The sequence below is a fragment of the Zalophus californianus genome, chromosome 1 (assembly GCF_009762305.2).
Source record: "Zalophus californianus isolate mZalCal1 chromosome 1, mZalCal1.pri.v2, whole genome shotgun sequence".
Taxonomy (NCBI): domain Eukaryota; kingdom Metazoa; phylum Chordata; class Mammalia; order Carnivora; family Otariidae; genus Zalophus; species Zalophus californianus.
The window spans coordinates 12,198,342-12,217,212 of NC_045595.1; the positions used below are offsets into that span (position 1 = coordinate 12,198,342).

Genomic DNA, 18,871 nt, shown 5'->3' on the forward strand with positions numbered 1-18,871 from the left:
CATGGTGCCTGCAGGGGGGGCTCAGCCAATGCTTGTGGAGCGAATGGATTCATGAACAGAACAAAAGCCTTGTAGGATGGCAGGGTGGTTGAAAACACATAAAGCTCAGCATTGGCAGAGCCTGACTGCCCCGCCCCTGCCCGTCCATAGGGCTGAGAAGGCACTGTGCTCCCTACCCCGAGAGCCACCCCACCTGGGGCCATGAAAGTCCTCCTTGCCAGCTGAGGCCTCCAGTGAAAAGCCCAGAGCTGACACCAGAGCAGGAGGGGCCCCGGAGTCCCAGCCCCCCTGCACCCCCCTACTGGTTCTTTTCCGGAAGTTCCTCTGGGGGCCACCTGTCCTCTCACAGTTTTAAGGACTGTGGTCACCGAGGGGTGGGGGGTGATTCTGTTGTGACATTCTCAGGGGAGGACTTCAGTGTGTGTAAGACCACATCCCCCAAGCGGGTCAGGGTTATCAGGGTGGAGCCCTCTGTGGTGGGACCTCAGGGGGCCAGGCCGGAAGTGGCCCGAGACACCCCATGTTTCTGGAGACTGCACTGCATGCAAATGAGACCAGGCTTTCTAAGGCATCAGGGTCTCCTGGGCTGGTGCGAGCCCCTCCCCAACAGCGTTGCTCCTTATCATCGGGGCTGGTAGCTGACTCACTGGGCTGTGGAGGGCACGGGGGTGATGCAAGTGGCTCAAGGTGGCCCAGCCTATGCAGTATGGAGCCCGAGCTTCTGTCTCCCCAGCCAGGCACATAGGCATCAGATTAAGTCACAGTGAAGAGTCCTGATTTCACCCTTAACTGAGCCCCATGCCGCATGCTTGAAAGTTGTTGCTCCTGTCATCATCACATGATTAAGGAGGGCTGTTATCATGCCCACTTCTCAGTTAAGCAAACCGAGGCCCAGAGAAGTTGAGCGAGTCACCCAAGGCTACCCAGTGGGGTGAGTAAGAAGCCAGATTCCATGTGTCTCCTGCTTGGGCCTTATGGACCCGCAGACTCCAGACCAGGCCACCCCCACAGCCCTTGAGCCTGCAATTGGGGCTATCTGGACTGGCTGGTCCAGGGTGATAGGCCCCGGAGGGGAGGCCCCCAGCTCATCCACCAGAATCTGGGCTATTTCTGCCTGAAAGGGGAGAAGGAAGTGGTTTTGCCCCTGGGCTGGGGAGGGAGGTGCAGCCAGCACACATCCGGGGCTGCCTGGTCCGTTAGACACAAGTTCCTACGCTCACAGCCTATGGTGGGTATCGGGCTCCCCAGAATGTTCTAGTTTTTTTTTTAAATCTGAAGAAAATGAATACAATAATAATGAATATATAATAATCCAGCCCAGACTATAATGGTCTAGATGCCAACACAATCGTAAAATATCATTTTAAGTGTGATTTTTTTTTTTTAGTGTGTTTTGTTTTGTTACAGAGGAAGACGCAATGTGGTCGTGCGTGCATCATGAGGCCCCAGCCTGTCCAGGCTTGACCCTGCCTCAAGGCCTTTGCCCATGCTCTTCCCTCCACCTATAGCCCTCTCTTTTTGCACCCCACAACCAAGTTACCTCCTACCTGCCCCCAAGTGCCTCTTGCTCTGGATCAGCTAAGCCCCCTCTGAGGGTTCTTGCAACTCCAGACCTTCCTTCCTGACAGGCTGTCTGCTTTGAAACATTAATCATTTCTTACCCTTCTTCATTGCTTGCTAGTTTATAGATGCCGGGGGGGTGGGGCTTGCACCTCTTGGGGTCCCCTCTCTGTCCCCTAGGATCTGGCACACAGTAGGTGCTCAATAAAGGCTTGTCGTGGGTGAAGCAATGGTGTCCCTCCACCTGCAGCTCAGCAGCTTTGTTGGACCGTAGACAGAGGCTAACCAGAGTTGTCCCGGTCCCGCCCCTGGGGCTCACCTGCTTAAGGAAACAGGAACAGCCTGGGGGCAGCAGCCCCACCCCCTCTGACTGACGTTCTGACCCTGAATCGAAACCAAGGCTCCTGCAGGCTCCAAGGACAGCAGGAGGGAGAGCCTCAGCTGCCCAGGGATCTCCCAGGTACGTGCCGGGTGGGAATCCCTCACCAGCCCCATACCCACTTCTGTGCCTGCCCCATGCTGGGTGAGGCCAGGGCCCCAAGAGCCTCAGCTCCATCCCAGATTTCTAGAAGAAGGAGCATGGGAGCCATTCTGGGCCAGAAGGTGGGGCAGGGTGGTAGAGACCAGAAAAGCAGGAGGAATTTTCAGTGGGAGCTGACCATTGAAAAATGGAGCTGGGGCTGGGAAAAGGGCGTTCCTGGCAGGGAAACAGCATGGGCCAAGGTGTGGAAGGAAAGAGAGCTTGGTCAGTTTGGGGTAGAGCAAGGATGTCCTTAGGGCTGGAGTGCGGGGCACAAGGAGATGGGGGAGGCCCCAATGTCAGAGTCAGGAAGCAGAAACTTAGTATGGATTCATTCATCCCTGGATAGTTATTCATCAGCAGACACCCCTGCACCCTCATCTGTGCCTGCCCAGCATCAGGTAGTGCTGGGGACCCAGAAAAATCCAAAAGGACCTAGCCCTGGGCCGGGTCTCTAGGAGCCCTTGATGTGGGGGCGACAGAGCTTTGTGCATCTGGGCCTACTGATAGTAAATGCCTGGGGGCACTCGCCCAGGCCCGTGAGCTTCCCACAGACATCTCCCCTTGCCAAACCAATGTGACAACAGAACTGATCCCTGCGGTTCTTAGGGTTGCAAGCTGCCCATCAGCCATAACCATCTGGAAACTTCGAAGAAAAAAAATCTGTTACTTACCAGCCCTGACATGTACACAGCCAGGGGGCACACAACCAGGTTGCTGAGAGAGACGCAGCCAGCGCACATGGCCCCGGGGTCCTGCTTTTATTGGGGTTGAGGGTGGGGGGCTAGGGTTTTGGGGGCTCACTCCTTATTGGTGAATATAAACTATAAGAGCAGGAATTTAAAGCATGGGAAGAGAGAAAAAGAAAGAAAAAAAGAGAGAGAGAGAGAGAGAAAGAAGGGGGGAAAAGTGATCCAAATGGCCAGTTATCTAAATCAACCAGGATGTCTAAAACAAAGGAGCCTCATGGCGGGGATGTGGGGGCGGGGGGCGGCAGGAGCATCTTGGCTCTTTATCTTGTTATGTGGCTTGCAATGTGTTTATTCGCGATAGACTTCATTGAGTTAAAGCAGATGACTTGGCTGTCAAAGGAAGCTTAAGTCAGGCACTTGAATTACAGGAAGAAAAGCCAATCGTCAGGACTCACACTGCACACAGACACTTGAGCTCCACGAGGCAAGGCTAGGCAAAACTTAGGCAGGAACAGAGGGGAAGATGGGAGACAGAGAAGGGGGCCAAGGCTTTGTCTAGGTGAAGAGAAAGGCAAGCTGCCTGGAAGAGGGGATATTTTTGCTGGGTCTTGAAGGATAAATAGGAGTTCTCCCAGGTAGAAGAAAGAACAAACCTGTATACATTACCCCAGGCTAGGACATTACTAGAGTCATGAATATTTATTATATACCCAGACTGTATACTTCTGAACCAACCGTACTTTCCCAGGTAGATATCGTCATATCCCCAAACTACAGATGGAACTGAAGGCACAGAGATATTAAGTGACTTACCCAGGGTCACACAGCAGCTAAGTGGGGGAGCTGGGGCTGGAACCCAGGCTATCTGGCTCTGATTCCAGGCTCTTGATTGCTTTGTCAACCTGCTTTATTAAATACTTCTTAATAGATCTCTTTAATTTTACTCGTCCTAGAATGCCTTTGGGCCTCTCCACGGAGGGCGTGTTCAACATCTGTCTTCTGGCAGAAGAAAGTCATTATTGACTGGGTTAGTCAATATGTCCCCACCCTCTGGAAACAGCCCAGTAACAATGACCTTCTGCAATATTGAAACATTAGATAGGACCAGTGTTGGGGGTGGGCCAGGTTTGGGATGGAATGAAGGGTGACCGTGAAGGGTCATGAGCAGACCACCCAGCAGGGCTTGACCCTGTTGCTGGTTTTGCATTGATTTGATACTCTTTTATAAATCAGGACTATTATTTTCTTCAGCTCCTTGTCATTGGCTCACAAAGTCCAGTGTTACCCTGAGCTTAAGACTGTCAAAACTCATGTGAATTAATGGTTTTGCACCTGACAAGTTACAGGTGTGCTTCCGGGGGCCATCAGACATGACAATGTTGGGAGCAAAGGGAATTACTTGGGGCCACATCTCTTTAGGGTTTCTTCACTTACCCTTTTGCCATGTCCACATCCCTCCTGGGACACTGATATTTATTTAAATTAAGTCAGTTCTTTTTTTTTTTCTTTTAAGTATTTGAGAGAGAGAGAACTAGCAGGAGGGGCAGAGGGAAAGGGAGAGAGAATCTCTAGCAGACTCCACGCTGAGCATGGAGCCCAATGCAGAGCTCGATCTCAGGACCCTGAAATCGCGCCCTGAGCCAAAACCAAGAGTCGGATACTTAATCGACTGTGCCACCCAGGCGCCCCTCAATAAAGTCAGTTTTTAAGCTTAAATGCATATATTTATAAAGGGAGCTTTCTAACACTTGTAGTGATGGTATAATAAGAATAGAAGGACAAGGAAAAATTCTTGGGGGTTTTTGGAAAGAGCCAATGAATGAATGCATAGGAGGTGCTCAAGAAACACAAGCCAGGTTCAAGCCCGTTGCTCTGGCCAGTTTGGGGGATTTAACCAGGGAGGAGGCACCATGAGCTGTAGGAACAGAGCAAAGTACAGGAGGTGGACCAGGCTTGACCCTCTCTCTCTTCCCTCTTCCTGCCAGGTAACCGCTCCCCAGGAAGCAAGCCATGACAGAAGTGGAAAAGCTGCCCCCACCACTGCCCCCACGACTGGACTGGTTCGTGCAGACACAGGTGGTTCAGCTGGCCCAAGAAGGGGTCCCTGCATGGTTCCACGGTGCCATCTCGAGACAGTAAGGACACACACACACCTTCCACCCTGCCCTTCACCCTCTTTCCTCGTCTGCCCCCACCTTGGGCAGATTTTCTGCAGAATTCTGGGCTGGGCTTGGTGAAAAGACCTCTGAAGTCCCGGGCAGGAGGGGACTCAGTGTGTGACCAGGGCCAGTTACTTCCCATCCCTGGACCTCAGCTCTCACTGTACCAGTGACCACCAGACCAGCACTGCCAGGGACCCATCCCCCAAGGCCAGGTTTCCGTAATCAGTGATGGCAGGATGCAGCCTCTGAATCCTTCTTAACACAGTGTCCCAAACAGCTGCTCTCAATCCATCAGGGACATGACCTACGTGCACTTTCTACATTGGACTGAGTTCTGAGGACATGAACAAACTCACCTCATTAGTCACCTCCTTCGTCCTAAATGAACGAAGAGAACATCTATGGCCACCGTTAGCATGTAGGGACATTGAGAGAACGTTGTGAAAGCCACAGAGAGGGCGAAATGGCCACTTTCTCTGAGTTCTGGGGGGGGGGGCGCCCCTAAGAACATACTGTGAGCCACATGTTGCCATTTTAAAGTTTTTAGTAGCTATATTAAAAGAAGTAAAAAGAAACAGGTGGAATTAATTTTAATCCTATCTTTTCTTCAACCCAGTATATCTAGGATATTATCGCTTCAACATGAGTACTGAAAGCTCATCCATGAGACAGTATACGTTCCTTTATTTTGTAGTAAGTCTTGAAAATCTGGTATCCTACGCCAAAAACACATCTTAATTCGGACCAGTCACATTTTAAGTGCTCGGTAGCTACACGTGGTCAGTGGCCTCTGGAGTAGACAGCTCGGGTCTCAAGTCTCCCCATCTTGTCCTGTAGAAGGCCACCTTCCTCTCTGTGAACCCATGATAACAATAGTAATGATGATAGTGAATACTAGTAATAATTTGGCGAGCAGTTACCAGGTATGAGGGTATTTCAGGCATCAGGAGAAAGTCTGTCCTGGGGTCAAGGTCATCAGAGGCCTTCTGCCACTGATGGGAACACCCCTGTGCCTGAACGTCCCAAGGTCTGAAACAACAAGGTGGACTGGTGATGAGCACGAGGAGTAGCTGAGGTCACAGTTGGGATTTTAATTGCAGTGTCTTGAAAAATCACTGGAAGGTTTTATACTTGGAGCTGTAGGATCTAATTTTCACTCTAGAAAGTCTCCTCTGGCAGCTGCTGGCCACCTCCGCTCCTGCCCCTCCCCTGTGTTGGAGGTGCCAGCTTTCAGTCACATACCTCCTCAGGTGCAGCCCTGGGACAGGAGGGTTTTAGGTTTGTTCAGTCCTGGGATGACGGGTGAACCAGGAGTCTGACCAGTATGCTGGGCAGCTGGATCACAGCCATCTCCCTCCTGTGTGTGTCCTTCCAGGGACGCCGAGAATTTGCTGGAGTTACAGCCACTGGGATCCTTTCTCATTAGAGTGAGTCACAGCCACGTGGGCTACACACTGTCCTACAAGTAAGGCCAGGGAAGGTGCAAGAGGGCTCTAGGGCTTCCTGGGAGGAGGCAAGGGCTGCTTCATACCACAACTGCTCAGAGAGCAACTGGTGTAAAGTTCTGGCCAAATCTGGCTGCAGTGAGCAGCTGCAGGTCCGGCTGTAACCAGCAGATGGGGGCTTGGTGGTAACAGCCTGTGTGTCTGAAAACAGGGGCTGCTGGGAGCCCAAGAGTGGCTACTTCCCTCCCCTAAACCCCCTCCCGCGCCCCACCCCCATCCCCTTCAACCTTCTACTTGGCAACTCTCTGACTCCACCCAGAGGCACATGTTAGGGAAACTCAGGGCAGTCCAGCTCCTTAAGGCCTCAAAACCTGATCTGGTGTCTCACAGGATTCAGCAACACAAAGTACTTTTCAAAAGGATTCCAGGCCAAAGGAATAAAAAAATCCAGTGACTCCACTGCAGAGTTCCCAACCATGGGAAAAGCTTAAACCCTGAGTCACACAGTCAGAAAGGCTTGGGGCTGCCATTTATATGCTGTGTGACTTTGAACGAGTTACTCAACCTATCTGTGCCTCCCCCCAAGTCCTCATCTCTAATATAGGAATGCTAAAATTAATTCAAAGTCTTGTGAAAATTAAATAAGAGATAGTAAGCACATGGTGGGCCATTAATAAATGCATCCATTCATTAACAGAGCATTTATTGAGGACCTGCTGTGTGACTGGCGCACAGACTTAGCCTGGGGCCGGACTCACATTTTCACTATCATCCCTACTATTGATCATTTGACCCTAGCCCGGCACCGAACTAAGCTTTTATCTGCAGTAGCTTATTCCATTTTCATGAGAAATCCCGAGGTCAGCCTTAGTCGCCCCACGTTACAGACAGGGAAACTGAGGCACAGTGTGGTTTAGTGGCCACCAGTGTCACATGGCAAAAACATGCAGAAGGCTACTGGGAACCTGACCAGTAGGGCTGCAGCCTCCTAGCCCCAGCAGTGTTGCCACAGAGCCCAAAGCTGCTGCCGCCACTTCATGGTGAAGCTCTTGGATGACGGGAGCTTCGTGATCCCCGGAGAGGAGAAGGCCCACACCTCGCTGGACGCCCTGGTCACCTTCCACCAGCAGCAGCCTGTGCGGCCGCACAAGGACCTGCTGACTCAGCCCTGTGGGCAGGTGAGAGTGGGACCCCGGTGGGCCATAGCCACCCTCGCAGGGGCTAAGCCCCCTGACTCATTTTGTTCCCGCGCTCCCCATTCAGCCTCTTGTGATTCTGTCACTTTCGTGATCCCTGCCCTCCCTCCCACGGCCCCACCCCTCCTGGTCTTGGTTCCCTGCCTCACCCCAGCCCCCCCAGGCTGATTTGTTACAAGCGTTCCTTTGGGGGGGTATATAACCTTGGCTGATCTATAGGAATAGTGTATCTCCTTATAAGGCTCATGGCGGGGGGGGGGGGGGTGGCGGGGGGAGGAACAGCGGGTGAGAGAGGTGGGCGGGTGGTCCTAGCTCTCAGAAGCTACTGTGGGAGGGGCATGCTTCCATACAAGGTTTGTGGGCAAGGCAGTTCCTGAGCCCCACCTTCTAGGGTTTGTCTGGGACCACCCCATCTCCCTCCTTGGGGTTGAGCTGCAGGTTCCCTCTGCCCCACAGAAGGATCCAGAGAACTTGGATTATGAGGATCTCTTCCGTTACGCCAATGCATTGACTGAGGAAGTTGCCAGCCCCGCCCATGTCCCCAGGGAACATCAGAATCCATCCTCCTGTCCCAGGGCTGCACCTGAGGAGGTATGTGACTGAAAGCTGGCACCTCCAACACAGGGGAGGGGCAGGAGCGGAGGTGGCCAGCAGCTGCCAGAGGAGACTTTCTAGAGTGAAAATTAGATCCTACAGCTCCAAGTATAAAACCTTCCAGTGATTTTTCAAGACACTGCAATTAAAATCCCAACTGTGACCTCAGCTACTCCTCGTGCTCATCACCAGTCCACCTCCAGCCCCTCTGCTATCCTTTCTGTTGTTCACATACATCAAGCTAGCCTCAGGACCTTTGCATATGCTGGTCCCTCCTCAGGACCTTTGCACATGCTGTGTGTGCTCTGCCCCCGGATTTCCTATGCCTGGCTTCTTTCTTCAATTCTTCAAGTGTCTCCCTCCCCAGACTGAAAGTCGTCCCCTCTGCATTCTCCATCACCTCACCCTGTTTATTCACTGCAGGGCACGCCTCACAACTTAAAAAGTCTTTTTGTGGGTTAAAAGTTTATGTGTGGGTTTTCACGTTTCCTGTCTGCCTCCCCTATCAGACTGTGAGCTCTGGGAGGCCTGGGGATCTGTCTGGCTTGTTCGCCCTATCTTGTTCATCTGTCTGCCTCTCCTCCCCTCAGAGAAGACCTGGCACAGAGCAAGTGCTCAGTGAATGAGTCTGTGGAGTAGATGAGTGAATAAATTAATGAATCCCACCTTCTCAGGGCTGATTGGACCTTCCGGAACCCCTAGGCTAAGTGTCCTCCCTGCCCCTCACATGGCAGGGAAGTTCTGACAATAGTGGAAGTGAAATGGGCTGGTAGGATGAACAATGTGGGTGTGGGGCTAAGCGGTGAAGGGAACAGGGAAGACCTGGAGGAGGTGGCATGGACCTGGGACACGGAGGTTAAGGAGGAGTCCGTCCCACACAGAGATGCAGGGAGGGTGTGTTTCAGGCAGAGAAAAGAGCACATGCAAAGGTCCTGAGGCTCAGTGTCTTTGGAAAACAAAAGAAGAACAAAAGCCAGTGTGTGGATGGAGTGGGGTGAATCAAAGGGAGGTCGTTGGGAGGTGAGGGGCCAGGATCAGCAAGAGCCAATCATGCAGGGCCTTGGGGCAGGGTGAGGAGCTGGCGTTCTATGCCAGGTGGGCAGGGGGAGTCGCCATGAGGGAGCCCGTGGCTGCCAGCTGCAGGAGGCGCTGCCTGGCGGCAGTGGCACAGGTGACAGGAAAGAGGCAGGGAGTCCAAGTGGGAGGGACCAGAAAAGGATCTCTGGGGGTGGAGCAAGAAGAGGATATTTTTAGAATATTTTAGAAGGGAGCCTGCTGATGGCTTGGAGGTGGGGGTGAGAGGAAGCCAGGTGTTGTCATGGTTTGAGTCCCTGGGCCCTCCATTGTTAGAGAGGTGATCCCAGGATGTGCCACTAAGGGAGCAGGGAAGTGGGACGGGAGAGGGCAGCCCGTGAAGGGTGTGTTAGGGAGCAGGTTCCCCTGGGGGCAACCAGGGCTTGGTCTCCCTCGGGAAGGCTGGGACTCTGCATGGGACATACACTTTAGTTGTCCCATCTTAGGGTTGAGGAGTTGGGGTATTGATCCTCCATCTTCCATTAGGCCTTGGTCAAGTGCTGTTCCTGGGAGATTTTAATTCTCTGGCACTTCTGGCCTGCCATGGGTCCAGAGAAGGACCCCGGGCAGAGTCCCCACTGCTGGCATTTGGGAGCAGAGCTGGGGGCACTGAGCGCTCAGGGCAAAGGAACATGGATGGGGCATTGTCGGCATCTGCCCCAAATGTCACCTGAACAACCAAGTAGATCAGGGCCCGAGGACCACATCTGGCCTGTTTCTGGATGGCCCACAAGCTAAGCAGCCTTTATGTTTTTGAGTGGTTGAAAAAAATAAAAATAAAAGTAATATTTCAGGACCCGTGAAAATCAGATGAAAGTCGGATTTCCACGTCCATAAAGTTTTATTGGAACTCAGGCACACTCACTCGTTGATGTACGATCTCTGTTGTTTTACAGCAGAGACTGTATGACCAACAAACCTGAAAAGATTTGCTCTCTGGCACTTTATGAAAAGAGTTTGCCAATCCCTGGGGGAGATAGTGAAGCTGTTCATGGGGATGGGGAGGGGGCATGGGATCAGGTTTGGGGGCTCACTTGGGGTCCTTCTCACCCTCCAGATGTCTGAGCGGGACCCATGTCCCAACCTCCAGGGCAGAGTCAGAGCTTTGGTGGGTGGGACAGCCCCAGGTCTCACCTGCTCTGGGTTTCAGACCTCAGCGAGGCCGGTCCTGCTCCATCACCCAAGAGGAAGGAAGCCACCAGCAGAGATGGACAGAGCTTCCACGGAGGAAGCCACTTCCTCCTGCCCCCCAAAAGCTCCTCTTGAGAAGGCTTGCCAGAAACTCTGGAAGAACCTCAAGATGCTCCCCCAGACAGGCAAGAGGGTCCAGCAGCAGCTGACATCCCACCTGCCTTCTACGAACTTGTCATCGCCCTGGAGTGCTGGGCCACCGGCAGTGACACACAGCTCGGGGGCCAGGCCAGGTGACGCACACTGGGAAGATAATGTCGACACAGACCGCTCTGTGGCCATGTCCCTTGCAAGCCCTTCGCAGCCCCAGGATCTGAGAGGCAGAGCTGACCCCTCCAGAAAGGTCTCAAGATTGGCCAGCTGGAGCGAGGCGACCCCGAGGGTCAAGGGTTGGCACCAAGCAGTAGTGAGGGTCCTGTCCCCAAAAGTGTCCAAACCAGAGACAAAGGACTTGGCAGAACCCCAGAAGGACTGGCTCCCCGAGGAGTACCGCCCACCGCCACCCTTCGCCCCTGGGTACTGTTAGAGAAGAGCTTTGCCCTGGCTCTGGGGGCTGCTCACACTGGACCCCTTATTGTCTACCCACCAGTCCTCAGGAACCTGAAAAATATAATAAAGACGTTGCTTGGGTCTGGTCCTACAATTGCCGATCGGGTGACCTGGTTATGTGAATAATAATTATCAGTTACAGCAAGGGTCTCGGGCACCTACTGTGCCAGGCCCCATGCCAAAGCCTCCAAGTTCACTATTTCTGTTACCCCTCTGAGCAGGCCCAGTAGATAGGCTCATGCTGCATACTTTAAAGAAGAGACTAAGGGTCAGAGAGGAGGAGAGGCATGGCCAAGGTCACCCAGCTAGAGGGTGTCAGTGCCAGGACTTGAAACCCGGTCAGTTGGAGCTCTTTGGCCACATCCTCTGCACCTGGCTCAAGTCTAAGTACATCCTTGCCTATAAACAGAGCTGTTCACACCTTCCTCCTGGGGTTCTCCTACAAATGAGGGAGGTGAGACTTGGAGAGGGCTTGGCACACAGAGACTTGGAGAGGGCTTGGCACACTCGCGACACCAACTTCAGAAGCATGGGAGCCCCTTTAAAGAAAGAGAGGCAGCCCAGGGTCATGGTTAGCAGTGGGTTCTGGGGGAAATCCCAGGTCACATGGCCGTGTGACCTCTAGCGAGTCACTAGGCCTCTCTAGGCTTGTTTTCTCACCTGGAAAGTGGGAAGAAGAGCAGCTCGTCTTTCTCAGGATGAACCAACTGGATGCACATAAAACCTGAGGCTTTGGCTCACAGTAGGTGCTTAATAAGTGGAGGTTAGGGTGGGAGTGGGTGCTCTAGAAATGATGCACAGTGGAGGTATCTGGGAAGGTGCCTGGCAGCTAGTTTCGATTGCAGGAATGACCACTCCCTGGACTGACTGGACCTATAGATGGGCCCCAGGCTGACCACAGGTGGAGTGGGTGTGGGGCTTCTCAAATCTGCAAGGTGTAGATGTCTGGGATCTGGAAAGAGGTGGGCCTGGGTTCAAGGCTGCCTTTGCAGATGACATGAGGTGTGATTGCTTCTCACTCACCCCACTGGGATGCCATAGGCAGCCAATGCAATGGCAGAGAGGTGCTTCATAAACTGTAAAGTACAGTGCCAGCCTCAGTGAATGACATTGCTGCCCCGTCCCTCAGAGGCCTCCTCTGGCTGTGCTAATGAATGAGCACGGAGTCAAAGCTTGGTCCCCGTGAGCAGCTCAAGATCACATGGGCCTGATCTCCACATCTGGTCTCTGTGCACCAAAACTCATTGCTACCAAGGCACTTCCAGCCCTCACAGTGGACAGAGATCTAGAAGTCAGCCACTTCCTTGTATAAATGGGGAGATCATGGCTCACAGAGGGTGCAGCCACACCCAGGGTCACACAGTGAGGGCAGAGTTGAGATCCCAGGCTTCCTCTCTCCCATCTGGCAGGTTTACCGTGAAACACACGTCCTCCAAGCAGATGTGACTCAGTGACGTGTGTTTATTCCCAGAACCCAGGGAGACCGGATTCCAGAGCGGAGTGAGGGGTCACCCCGTTCTCCTCTGACCCGGCTTCTCCGTGGTGTGCTCAGATGCGGATGTGGAAGGTGCTGTGTGCAAAAAGAAATGGAGTCAGTCATCAGGCAGAGAGGGTGGCCTTCCTTCGTCCCCGCCCCACCTTCCTGAACTCTCCTGCAGTGAGTCCCTGAGACAGGCAAGGAACCACAGGGGGAGATGGATCCCCTCAAGAACCCCAGGCTGTGGCCCCCCCTGGTCCCCACAGGGGTGGAAAGCACACCTCTTTGGATCTGAGTTGACACTCCAGCTCCACCCCAGACTTGCTGTGGGACTCTAAGTGAGTGCGTACCCCTTCCCGGGCTTCAGTTTACTCCTCTGTAAAATGGGGATAATGGCCATCCTTCCTGCATGGGGCTGTAGTGAGGGCTAAGGGGGCTAATGCACAGGGTGCTGTCGGCCAGAGATGCTGTCCTCGGTAGGGTTCATTCAATTGTCGTTATTCATGTCTCTGCCTGCTAGGAGACCAGCCACGCTTCTCCAGGGAGAGGAGGGGGGCCCTCTGTGCACGTCAGGATGCCACCCATAATAACACCCACAACAGCAACCCCAGCACACAGATACTGAGCAGCTACTGTGTGCCAGGCGCTGCTCTAAAGTCTTTCCATGTACTAACTCGGGGGTCAGCCAACTTCTCCTGTAAAGAGCCAAATGGTTGATATGTCCAACTTTGTGCAAGGACTCAGCTGGGCCTTGTAGCTCGAAAGCAACCATGGCTAATACATACACAAGCAGGCATGGCTGTATGCCAATAAAATCACCGGTGGACACAGAAATTTGAATTTCACATCCACTTCATGTGTCATGGAGTATTATTGGTCTTTAATCTGTTCCCCGCCATTTAAGAAATGTAAAAACCATTCTTAGCCCACAGGAGGTACAAAAACAGGTGGCTGGCCACCCCCTGTATTAACTCGCTATCAGCCCGACTGTGGGGGCTCTGATTCTCCCCAGGACTGCCAAGTACAGTTGTACACCCTGTTCACCGCAAAATGTTCAGGCAAGAGAGGGCTGAAGACCAGCCATGTTCCATTCACCCAAAGAGCTGCGTCCACCCAAAGGGGTTGCCCATGGGGTCCCCAATTATCCCCATTCTAAAGATGCAGGGACTGAGGCCAGGAAGGCTGGGACAGTTCTCTAAGGTCACAAATGAATGAACAGAGGAACTTTCACAAACGGAGCCTGCGGACTAGTTTTGTAGGAGCTGCGCTCAGACGTGGAAATGGATCGTGCAAAGTGGCGAGGAGGGTCACACCTGAGGAAGTCGGGTGCCCGCAGGATCATGTTCTGGAAGTCTTCCAGGGAGAGCCGCCCATCATGGTCGCCATCGGCCTCATCTAGCACCCTCTCACACACCAGGCTCACCTCCTCAGCGCTCAGCTCCCCCCGCGTCAGCTTGGTCACTGTCTGCTCCAGGTCCCATGCACAAATGTAGCCGTCATTGTTAAAGTCTGTGCAGTGGGGTGGAGGGGATGCGGAGTGGGGGCACAGCGGGGGACAGGCAGGCTGGGCCTCTTGTCCCCATGTTACAGAGGAGGAAACTGAGGCACTGGAGAGATCCCAAGACCCCGGGGTAATGGCTGGGTCTTGCTTTGGAATTGGGCAGAGTCCGGCTGGGAGGTCATTCATTCACTCCACCAGTATTTCTATTTATTGAGCACCTACTATGTGCCAGGCATATGTGACTGTTTCTCATCTATTCATTCAACAAGGATTTAGGGAGCGCCTACTATGTTCCAGGCACTGTGATAAAGTTTCGTTCATTTGACAGGTTTTTAGTGAGCACCTATTGAGTGCCAGGTGCTGTGATAAATTTTCATTCATTCGGTCAGTCAACAAGTGTTTATTGAGCACCTCCTTTTTGCCAGGCATGAGAGACAGATGGGGAAGGAAACAGGTAGTGTTGCTGCCCTTGGGTCTCATCAGAGATAATAAGAAATGAACGGATTATGAACAGAAATTAAGCAGCAGTGCTGCGTGCTGGGAGAGAACTGGGATGTGAGGTGGAGAGGGATTGAGGGTGGAAGCTGCTTTTGACCTAGACTTCAAGGTGCGCAGGAGTCAAGGGAAAGGTATTCCAGGCAGAGGGCACAGCAGAGGAGAAGGCCCGGAGGGAGTTAAGAGTTTGGTGTGCTGGAGTTAGAGGGAGGCCCGTGCGGCTGGAAAGAAGTGAGTGAGGGGATGAGGTCAGCAAGTACCAAGGTGGGGCGAAGCCCCCGGGAAGACATCTGTGACGGCAGGGCAGCCCCTGGCCCCAGGCCTGGTCTTGTTCTCACTCCCCACCCCACCCCACCCCACGCTCCCCGACCCCGGAGCCCTGCACGCACCATAAATTTTAAAAGCATAGTAGGCTTTGAGGTCGCGGGGAGCCATTTCGCTCATCACGGAAAACATGTCCAGGAAGTTGTCCAAGGTCATGTGCCCGTCCCCGTCCTCAGAGAACACCTGGGCAATCCTCTGGCGGAACGGGTTGTCCTGGGGACAGGAAGCAGAGAGGCCCTCCCGGACCGGGGACTCAGGGCTCCATATGGAATCGCTCTCCGCACCCACCTTCCTGAAACCTTCAAGTACCCACCCCCCGCTTCAAACTTCCTCCCGCCCACGGTCCCGGGACAGGACTCCAGACAACTCTCGCTGCCCGTGTGGTCTGGGTGGCCGTGACCCCGCTTCTGGCTCCAGCTGCAGCCACGTGACCTGGTTGAGGCCCATCAGAGATCGCTCTCGACTGGCAACCGCGATCGGCTCTGGGGTAGGCAGGGTGACTCAAACTGGCCAATCAGAGGCTGCCCTTATGGCGACGGAGGGGCCTGCTTTACCCTGGTTGCCGAGCTGACAGGAGTCTGGGACCGCTGGGGCAGCCCCTTCGGACAGGCTGTCTGAGACCGAAGCCCCTTCCTGCCAAGGGGGAGCTGAGAGATGGAGGGAGACTCCTGAGCTCATCCACGGAAACCCTGCTTCCAGCCGTGCCTGGCGCTAGCTCTGCACCCTGGAGTTTTTCCTCCTATGTTCCAATACATTTTGTCCCTCTCGAATGAGGTTTCTGTCCCTTGTGATAAAATAATGTCTGCTCAGTCACTCACCCCACAAGTCCCCTTTGGCAACACAAACTATGTGACGAACATCCAACTGAGAAGAACCTGCCTTTTTAGCGGCTCCTGCTATGAAAAGCAGAACTCACATTCCCTGAGTACCTGCCATGCAGGAGGCCCTGTGCCAAGCCCTTTACCTGCATTATCTCATGCCAGCGTTCCAACAACCCCGGCTTTGATTCCTGTCTCGGTCACAGCCTAGCTGTGTGACCATGACCAAGTGTCGTAAGCTCTCTGAACCTCACTTCTCTCATCTGTAAAATGCATCCACTTCATAGGAAGCAGGGGACATCCCTACTATTTTTTTCCCTGCCTGCCCCAAGGCCCCGCGCATACCTTCAGCTCGGGCATGCTGCCGATGAGCTCGTAGGGCACCTTCACATCAGGACAGCTGGTATAGTCGAGGGGGACAAGCTGGGGAGCCAGGTCCTGGTAGCGATAGAAGAGCCTGGGGCAGAGGGGGAAACACCGGGAAGAGCTGGCAGATGGGATGGGGAGGACTTGTCCCGTTTCTCTCATTCTAGCAGCTGCTCACTACACATGGAAGGATCGTGGGTCCTCAAGAGTCATCAGCCCTGGGCCCCGTCCTCAAGCACACAGAGCCAAACATGGGCACGTCTACCCTCTGGGGGCAGGGCCAAAGTGGAGAGAGGGCCCCAGGGCTAGGGGAGACTCGAGTGGGGACATTGATACTGGGCTTTGAAGAGTGAGTAGGAGCTGACCAGGTAGGTGGGGATGGCAAAAGGGAGTGTGCTTAAGGTAAGATCATTTTACATCAAGCCTTCAGAGAATCCGAGTGAATCTCTGAATCTCTGGATATCCATCACATTGTTGGCCTCTGACTCTAAAGACCCCCCATTCTCACATTTTCCTTCTCTCACCCCATAAGGCGAGCGTTCCCTAAATGGGGCAGAGCGGAGACAAAAGGCCAATATTCAGGGTTTTTTAATGCATGCAGGGCATTTTGCAAAACACCAAATGCCACCGACACCACCTAGATGGTGAGGCCAGCTCTCCACTCCAATGTCCTCACCTGCTGATGCCCTATCTTCACTGGGGGCATGAGAAGCACAGCCTTGTAGAGGGCATCCTTGGTGAGTCAGAGGTCCCCAAGCTGCTGGGGGCTGTTTCCGAGGGAAATGGGAGCCCCTGGGTCATATGATGGCTAGGAACTCAAGGAGGGGGTATCTGGAATTTCAGTCCTGACCACCCAGGCCCCTGTCTGGGCCCCCTCAGGGAATAGCCTGGGTTTGGGCTTCTGTATGGCCTTGAGCATGTCCCTCTTCCCCTCTAAGCTTGTTATTCTGCTGACAAACAAGAAGCTCAGGACCGACGAAATGTCAGCCCTCAGACTCCTTGGAGCTCTGCCCATCTGCAGAGCTCAGGTCAGCCTCCCCTGCCCAAGCCTCAGTTTCCCCATCAGTAATCTGATCGTGATGGCCAGGGTGACCCTATGAGCTGTCCTCACCCAGACAATGGGGCTCACTGGTGAAAGGTGTGCCCATCAATAATGGATATCCCGTGCCCATACAATTGGGGCCTTGGCCCCTATCACTCTGTATCTGAACCCCGGCCAGCTTGGGTTTCACACCTCCAAGTTCATGGGTCAGGGCCTCTGGACAATGGCCCCATGGGCTGAGCAGTAATGTGGGATACCCCACTACGCCTCTCTCGCTCATGCCAGCGACCTGCAGCAGCCGCAGCCTGCCTACCCGCACCCTTACCTTGATGCCACCCCCACAACCCAGAGCTGACTCTAGCCTCTGCCCCCCGGTGCCCAGCCTCCAGTCCCAGCCTCTTCACACTGGCCTCGGGGGGATCTTTTTAACATGCTGATCTGTCTCCCACACCACACACACACACACACCTCTCCCCACTCACATACTCTCCATGGCTCCGCACAACCCTTGGGAGAAAGCCCAGGCTAATCAACCTAGAGACCGTGACAATATGACAAGATGGGGCTTCTCAGCCTCCCCATCTCTGCCTCCATCCACTGACCGTGCCCGCAATCCCTCCCTTTGTGTTTGAACCGCCACGCAGCACTCAGTCCTGTCCAATTGCAAACATCCTCCAACAATGGAGAGAAAGTTATTACCAGGTCTTCCTCCCTTTCTGCCCAGACTGACCTCATGATTTCCTTCCTTGTGAAGAAGGTGCAGTCCTGCGGAGAGAGATGTTGGCTTGGCCCAGAGCCTGCCTCAGGGGCCTCCTCCCTCTCCCTCCCACTGCACGCCCATCCCTGCCTGATGCTGCACACAGAGCTGCACCAGGAACCCTTGCCGACTGCACACCCTGGACAAATGGTGCTGTCCCCACCTCTCAGGCAGGGAAACCAAGGCTGCCGAACCTGCCTATCACCCCTACCTGATATGCTTCCAGCTGCTCATGAGTGAAGACTGTCTGCTTGTTGCCCATGGTGAAGACCACTGCCAGGAGTCTGGGACAAGCTCCCAAAGCCCCCAGTCTCCTCAGGACCACACAGGTTGCCAGGCTGCAGCACACCAGCGTCTGGGCAAATGTCCCTGCCCTGGCTGTCACCTGCCCACCCGCCCTGTCACCCCCAGCCTGGTGAGATCAAGTTACAGCTGAGCTCTCTGGGCAACTGCCCGAGTATGTCCATGGCCACCAGGACAAGAAGGACTGTAGGAGGTCACAGAACAGCAGACCACATCTGCCACAACTGGGTGAGGCTGGCGGGGGGGGGTATGGGGCCCCTTCTGGAGACAGACAGGGTGATGGAGAGACTGCAAGCAGATCCCAGCTCAAATACTAGCTCTCTACCCACTAGCTGTGTGCCTTACACAAGTCACCTGACCCTCTCTAAGCCTTGTTTGTAAGATGGAAGTTATATTAGTACCTAACTCATTGAGTCGTCCTGAAGATCTAATGAGATCATTAATGCAACCAAAGAAAAATTTTTTAACTATTGGGTTTAAGCCAGTTTTAGGCACTGGGAGCATAATAACTGGGTGAACAAGCTAAATGAGGTCCCCAGATGTGCACTGGAGATGATGATGATGATGATGATGATGTTGATGATGATGTTATAGCTTAAGAAAAGAGATCCAAGGTGTAAGTGAGAGAAACAGTCAGTTAAATAATACCAAACAGAATTCTTTATTGCAGGACTTGTCAGAGCCTTTAGCATGCTAATGTTCACCACGCATCCTCAATGTAGCAGCTGCCAACCTTATTAAGACCCAGGATTCTTTTGGGCAGAACACCTGGGATTCAAAATTCTTAACCTAGTGTTCCATGCTC

The 18,871-nt window shown here is 53.6% G+C and overlaps 2 protein-coding genes across 8 annotated transcripts; one reads left to right on the forward strand and one right to left on the reverse strand.

Annotated features, from left to right (window-relative positions):
- Positions 1-1,949: 1,949 nt before the first annotated feature.
- Positions 1,950-11,076, forward strand: HSH2D (hematopoietic SH2 domain containing). Of its 5 annotated transcripts, none has more exons than XM_027581801.1 (6): positions 1,950-2,020; positions 4,758-4,907; positions 6,310-6,399; positions 7,392-7,557; positions 8,032-8,166; positions 10,301-11,076. In XM_027581801.1, the coding sequence occupies exons 2-6, from the start codon at positions 4,783-4,785 to the stop codon at positions 10,958-10,960; spliced, it is 1,176 nt and encodes a 391-aa protein (XP_027437602.1). In that variant the 5' UTR covers positions 1,950-2,020; positions 4,758-4,782; the 3' UTR covers positions 10,961-11,076. The 5 variants fall into 5 exon arrangements, with proteins under 5 accessions (XP_027437602.1, XP_027437603.1, XP_027437604.1 ...); XM_027581802.1 differs by having other exon boundaries at positions 10,394-11,076; XM_027581804.1 differs by lacking the exon at positions 1,950-2,020 and having other exon boundaries at positions 4,822-4,907; positions 6,310-6,361; positions 7,330-7,557.
- Positions 11,077-12,426: 1,350 nt separating this feature from the next.
- On the reverse strand, positions 12,427-18,025 carry CIB3 (calcium and integrin binding family member 3). Of its 3 annotated transcripts, XM_027586774.1 has the most exons (6): positions 17,975-18,025; positions 17,737-17,771; positions 15,944-16,055; positions 14,846-14,993; positions 13,774-13,969; positions 12,443-12,553 (listed from the first exon to the last, which is right to left on the reverse strand). In XM_027586774.1, exons 1-6 carry the CDS (start codon positions 18,023-18,025, stop codon positions 12,532-12,534), a joined length of 564 nt encoding a protein of 187 aa, XP_027442575.1. In that variant the 3' UTR covers positions 12,443-12,531. The 3 variants fall into 3 exon arrangements, 2 of the variants coding, with proteins under 2 accessions (XP_027442575.1, XP_027442576.1); XM_027586775.1 differs by lacking the exons at positions 15,944-16,055; positions 17,737-17,771; XR_003518539.1 differs by lacking the exons at positions 13,774-13,969; positions 15,944-16,055; positions 17,737-17,771; positions 17,975-18,025 and having other exon boundaries at positions 12,427-12,553; positions 14,846-15,147.
- Between the last annotated feature and the right edge of the window lie 846 nt (positions 18,026-18,871).

Bases quoted from the DNA above. Each gene is read 5' to 3' on its own strand.
- HSH2D (XM_027581801.1), top strand. From the start codon at position 4,783: ATGACAGAAGTGGAAAAGCTGCCCCCACCACTGCCCCCACGACTGGAC. The intron at 4,908-6,309 runs GTAAGGACACAC...GTGTCCTTCCAG, and splicing joins CACGGTGCCATCTCGAGACA to GGACGCCGAGAATTTGCTGG. The intron at 7,558-8,031 runs GTGAGAGTGGGA...TCTGCCCCACAG, and splicing joins TGACTCAGCCCTGTGGGCAG to AAGGATCCAGAGAACTTGGA.
- CIB3 (XM_027586774.1), bottom strand. From the start codon at position 18,025: ATGGGCAACAAGCAGACAGTCTTCACTCATGAGCAGCTGGAAGCATAT. The intron at 14,994-15,943 runs GTATGCGCGGGG...TCCTGTCCCCAG, and splicing joins GCAGCATGCCCGAGCTGAAG to GACAACCCGTTCCGCCAGAG. The intron at 12,554-13,773 runs GTGTGACCCTCC...TTTTGCACACAG, and splicing joins CGGGCACCCGACTTCCTCAG to CACCTTCCACATCCGCATCT.